Source organism: Lycorma delicatula, chromosome 10 (genome assembly GCF_047948215.1).
Source record: "Lycorma delicatula isolate Av1 chromosome 10, ASM4794821v1, whole genome shotgun sequence".
Classification (NCBI taxonomy): domain Eukaryota; kingdom Metazoa; phylum Arthropoda; class Insecta; order Hemiptera; family Fulgoridae; genus Lycorma; species Lycorma delicatula.
In genome coordinates, this window is record NC_134464.1 from 4,809,448 (window position 1) to 4,815,447 (window position 6,000).

A 6,000-nucleotide genomic window follows, 5' to 3' on the forward strand; every position below is an offset into this window, starting at 1 on the left:
GTTCAGAAAACACAAGATCTAAATGTTGGAAAGCAGTTCAGATAGCGGATGACCAGGGCAAGGTCAAAATCTACACTGTATTATCAGTACTCTCAGTCAATTGGCTATTAGTTTTATAGTCAACTTTCATGGAGAGAAATTACTCACTAGAAAAAGTTACTTTTATGTGGAACTGAATTCTAGACCGGTGTACTTTGGTGGCTGGGTTTCAATTAACCACACTTTTCAGGAGTGGTCGACCTGAGACTGTACAAGATTATACTTCATTTACAATCATACATATCATCTTCGTAAGGTATTACTTTCAGTGGTTCTGGAAGCTAAACAGGAAAAAAAGAGAAATTAGGGATAAATTTCCAAGGTATGGCAATACTTAACACTCACTATCTTGTAGAACACTTGGCTTAATTTATGTTTAAACAAAAATGTCACTACAGAGACTACACCACATATTCTGTAATATTAGTCATATGCACAACAGATAATCACCTTATGAAGAGCACTACAAGTAATCTTCAAAAGCGGATTCCGACAACTATTAAGGCTAGTGTGAGGTTTACTCTTCTCTCCACAAAACTCAAACTTAAACCCTAACCTCTCTCCATAGAATGGATTAGCATCTGAACAGTTCGCTATAACTCACAAAACTGACTGCTTATCGACTACATTACTTATAATATGATGCAGCTTTATGAACTACTACCGTAGTAGTAAAATAATAATGCAGATCGAGTTCGTTATACCTGAGTTTGGAGGTATATCTTCCAAACCTGCTTTCTGATATTTGATCTTGTTTCCTGATCCTAACCAAATCTACTATGAAATATTTAAGTATGGAAAAAATTTTAATTTTGAGAAATTGAACTAAATTAGTAAAAATTATGAGAAGGTAAAAGAGCTTCTAAAAAAATGTGTATTAGCTTAAATGATTGTGTCATGTAGCTAAATTGAAGTAATTCATTGAAAGAATGGGGTAAAAACTTACTAGCTTTACTTTAAGTTTCATAACTAGCTTTAATTTTAGATTCTTACCAATGAAGACAATTTAAATCAGGTCTAAATAAATTATTCTAAGTGTCCAACTTAAAACTTGCCTGTATCATAAACACAATATTGTAACTAAAATCTAAAGTTTAATTACAATTGAAAATGGATTCAAAGATTTTAAACATTCAGTCAAGCTAATTTCTGACTTTTGTACCATTAAGTTTTCCCACTCAATAATCAGGCATGCAACAAAACATCTTTATAAAATGTTAGCTGCAAAAAATACAAATGGATATTACAAAAATGTATGATACATGTTCATGGTGCCTTTTCCCTTACATTGTATAACTATATTTTATTTGTTCATTATAATGATGCCTCTTCAAGTTTTAGAAAAGTGCTAATTTAAAAAAAAATATTACACTGTTATTATTCTATTATCACAGTATAAACGACACTACATTATAGCAAAATATATAATCGTGTTGCACTGTGAAAAAATTTCTACTTCACTTGATCATCTGATAACAAAGTCATTTTTTTACATCTGAATAATATTTAATTTTAAACTGATTTTATATTTACGGGTAAGGCTGTCGCAAACGGCGGAAAATGAATTCAGTTTTCTCCCTTTCTGTCAATGAAAAACAATGTACTGATAATTTGTACGGAGTTAAAAGTATCACAACATAATACTTTCAAATTAATTATTATACAATCTGTCAGAAAATAAAATGATCTTAGCCTACAGCTAGGCAATTTAATTAAGTGTACAGTGTTAATTAATCTTAAGTATGATTAAAACGTGAAATACAGTACTAATGTATGTAATTCACTAATTCCGATATTCTCAAAATATTTTTATTTAAATTACCGGTTTAAAAACTGTTATGATTAATATTAAAAAGGAAACTGAACAGATTAAATTGAAAAAGGATGACCGCTAAAAGGTTAGGTTTTCAATAGGCTACAACACAACCCGGCGAAACATAACTTTTACTAATAAAATGGAAATTCCAAGATAGAACGGGCGAAGATTCTTTTTATGAACAAATAGAATAAGTAAATATGATAAAGTAGTAGCAAACTTACTTTAATTTTCTGGGTAACTTCAGCGCCGAGACCCTCCATTGCAGGATCTCTTTTTGAACTATTCAGACAAACCAAATGCAAAAGTCTACGATATGCCTAGTGGTTTTCATTTATTTTAGAAGTATAGTAAATTCCTCCTTAATACTAAAGGTTAGTGAGGTAAATCCTCAATTTATAAAGCAATGCTACCGTTACTAACAGTTCGACATAAAAAATAGACACAAGTTTATTATTAAATCACACACCGTACCAACCCAACAGCAAACACTGTAAAATATCAACAAGGTGAAACACAACATTTTCAGTTATCTTGATTAAAAATTAATTATTATTATCTATTTATTATAATACGATATTATTTAATTTTAAATAATAAAATTGATTGATGAAAAAACTTTTCAATTCATCGTTTGTTAGCACTTAATGTTTAATTATATATTTAATATAAATGAAATCAGAATGGCGTTGAGTGTTGAAGCAATTTCTCGCCAAATTTCCCGCCTTAACTTTATATTTAAATAAATTTTAACATTCAACGGGCGAGAAATTTGGCGGTTAATTACAATAGTTGAATTGAACACTCAACACCTTAGAGTGAATACCAGGTAAAAATAATTTAACTTGTCTAACGCAGTTCTTGAATAATCTTATACTTTTATTGTAATGTAAATATTTAACTTGACTTCTTCAATGATTTTATCATTCTGTTAAGCATTTTATTGCTACAATGGAAAAATATTTTCTGAATACTGTTTCCCCCCGTTTTTTTAGTTAACCTAGTTGATATTGTTTCATTTACAATAATTTTTTTCAGTCTTTATTTAGGAGGGTAAGTCAATTATTATCCGCAATGTAGTTATAAATTTTATTGCAATACAAATAGAAAACTTACATGTACATCATTTTTCAACATAGTCCCCTTGCATTTCAACGGACTGGTCCATCGTTGCACAAGCTTCCTGATGCCCTCATAAAAGATGGTTTTCGGTTGAGCTGCGAGTCAGGAATGCACTGCTTCTTTCACTGTTTCGTCCGAGGTAAATCGATGGCCCATTAATGCCTCTTTGAGTGGACCAAACAAGTAGTAGTCAGAAGGGGCAAGATCAGGACTATATGGAGGATGAGCCAGTACTTCAAAGTTGAGTTTCTGGAGCGTTTCAGCAGTGTGGGCAGCAGTATGTGTACGGGCATTGTCGTGCAACAACACAACACCTTTTGACAGCAGTCCTCTGTGTTTGCTTCGAATTGCAAGCTTCAGCTTGGCAGTAAGCATCTCACTGTAACGTGCACTCTTTATTGTCATGCCCCTTTCATCATAATGTTCCAGTACTGGGCCTTGTGAGTCCCAAAAAACCGTAAGCATCAGTCTTTCTGCGGACGGTTGGGTCTTGAACTTTTTTTTGCAGGGTGAATTTGGATGTTTCCATTCCATACTCTGCCGTTTACCCTCCGGCTTGTAATGATAGATCCATGTTTCGTCACCAGTGATGATTCTGTCTAAGAAGATGTTCGCAATCCAAATGTTTTTGGCAGATGTCCAAGCGCATTTGTTTATGCGACTGTGAATTGTTTTAGAACCCATCTTGCATAAACTTTATGAAAACTAAGTCTGTTGTGGATAATTTCATAGGCAGAACCGTGACTAATTTGCAGACGATGTGCCACTTCATCAATAATAAAACCATGTCACATGCACGCTCAATGTTTTCCTCATTTGTGGCGGTAAACGGTCGTCTGGCTTGTTGTGTGTAACACTTGTGCGACCATTTTTGAATTTTTCAATCCATTCGTAGACACTTCGTGGCAACACACTGTTTCCATACTGTATCAAAAGTCTTCGATGAATTTCGGCCCCTGATACACCTTCCGACCCCAAAAAACGGATCACTGAACGTTGCTCTTCTTTAATGCAAACAGAAAGCGGAGCAGCTATGGTTAACGGCAGGGCAGCGATAATGGAAGTAACCTAGCAGCACCAAACCTGCACAGACATACCAACAATTAAACCACGCATGCGTCATCTACGCAACACGACAGTACTACCAACATAAACAAATACATAACTAAATTGTGGATATTAACTGACTTACTCTTGTAATTATGGCATTTCTTCTCTCATTTTTCTGTTTAGCCTGTGGAACCATGGTAAGCTATTACTTCAGAGGATGAATAAGGATGATATATATGAATGTAAATGAAGTGCAGTTGTCTTGTACAGTCTCAGGTCTACCATTCCGGGATGTATGGTTAATTGAAACCCAACCACCAAAGAATACCGGTATCCACAATCTAGTATTCAAATCCGTATAAAAGTAACCGAGAAGTAACTGATTTGCGATGATGAGTTCACCACTAGACCAACCTTGTGGTTATGGCATTTCTTTTATGAAAATTTATCGTTTAATGAATAATGATGCTTAAATTTATTTTTATAACCCAGTTGTTAATTTTACCATTAAAAACTACTTCAGCTCTTTGATAACAATATTAATATATCAAAGTATTAATGTTCTGGAATAATTTCATTATGAGTTTTAGCCTTATGTACATGACTTATATTCTGTAGTTCTGTGGTTTCATAAACCTGCTTGTTATGTATGTAACTTACATCATAATTTTCTTATCTTTTTGTTCTTAATTAATTAGTTGACTATTATTAATCTGATGTTGTTTTCTATTTCTTTACGATACCTTAGCGTGCTGCGTGCAAGAGTTAGGTCCGCTAGGAGAGTACCCACCGGCTTAGTCTAGTGATGAACGCGTCTTCCCAAATCAGCTGGTTTGGTAGTCGAGTTCCAGCTCTCAAGTCCTAATAAAGTTAGTTATTTTTACACGGGTTTGAATACTAGATTAAGCACACATCTCCACATCTCAGGAGTGGTCAAACTGTGATTTTACAAGATTACACTTCATTTACACTCATACATATCATCCTCATTCATTCTCTGAAGTATTATCTGAAAGGTAATTACCGGAGACTAAAGAAAGAAGAAGCAAGGTCCACTAGGAGAAGATACCAGGGTCGTCCCCTAACGGGGATTATCGTTGTTGACGTGCGCGCTGAGGGTCTGCGGATATACCGGCGCGCCCGTAATGGTATGCCATCAAGGATCAATGGTTCATCAAGTTATGCCAATGGATCAATGGTTCATGCCATCAAGGAAGCCAAACTCAAGTTTTAGCAAGACTCCATGGGCGAGTTGCAGCGCAACCCCTGGCAGCTCGCGAAGGTCATCTCACCTGCCAAAGCAACACTGGACAGCACTGGCACGTACTGTCCAGTGTTCGATGCGGGTTTGGTGGTCGTGACCACACTTTAACATCTGTGGCGACTTACCGGGCGTTTCTGGATACTCTGTTTCCAGATGCTCCGGAGGCTAAAGCAGATGTCGGCTTTAGGACGGGTGAGACACCATTCCCTGACGAACGGGCTGTGGATCCCGTAGATATAGACCGAGTGGTTTCTCGAATGGCACTGCGAAAGGCACTAGGGATTGACCAACTTGAACCGTATATTTTCTATCATCTGCTGCATGTCATAAGAGAGTCGCTTGGCAGACTGTTCTCGGGGTGACTAACCTGGGGTTGCTTTCCGACTTGTTGGAAGGTGGCTTTGGTGAGCCTGGTCCGGGGGCTTCGTCGATAGCGACGGCTATCGATTCTGAAGAACCCTAAAGAAGGTCGAGGAGAGAAAAGATCCAAATTTCCCGGGTATTACTAAAACAAGGGACCATGGCGTCATTTTGAAGGTCGTAAGTGAGCGACAGGCAAAACAGCTGCTGGAAGCCGACGTTCAAGTGAAGAGCGGGCTGAAGGCTCAACTGCTGGCCTAGCGGAAAGCGCATGTATTGGTGTTTGATATGCTAAGAATGATATGTGCAACTAGAATGGAGAAGCCCGAAATCCTGAAGGCTGTGCAGA

The 6,000-nt window shown here is 36.5% G+C and overlaps 1 protein-coding gene across 6 annotated transcripts in view; it reads right to left on the reverse strand.

The window, feature by feature from the left end:
• Positions 1-2,323, reverse strand: part of Nab2 (Nuclear polyadenosine RNA-binding 2) — a 134,040-nt gene extending 131,717 nt beyond the window's left edge. For all 6 annotated transcript variants that reach the window (XM_075376953.1, XM_075376951.1, XM_075376950.1 and 3 more), the window contains exon 1: positions 2,080-2,323. In XM_075376953.1, coding sequence (XP_075233068.1) covers positions 2,080-2,118 — 39 coding nt within the window. In that variant the 5' untranslated portion in view covers positions 2,119-2,323. The remainder of the gene's footprint in view (positions 1-2,079) is intronic.
• Between the last annotated feature and the right edge of the window lie 3,677 nt (positions 2,324-6,000).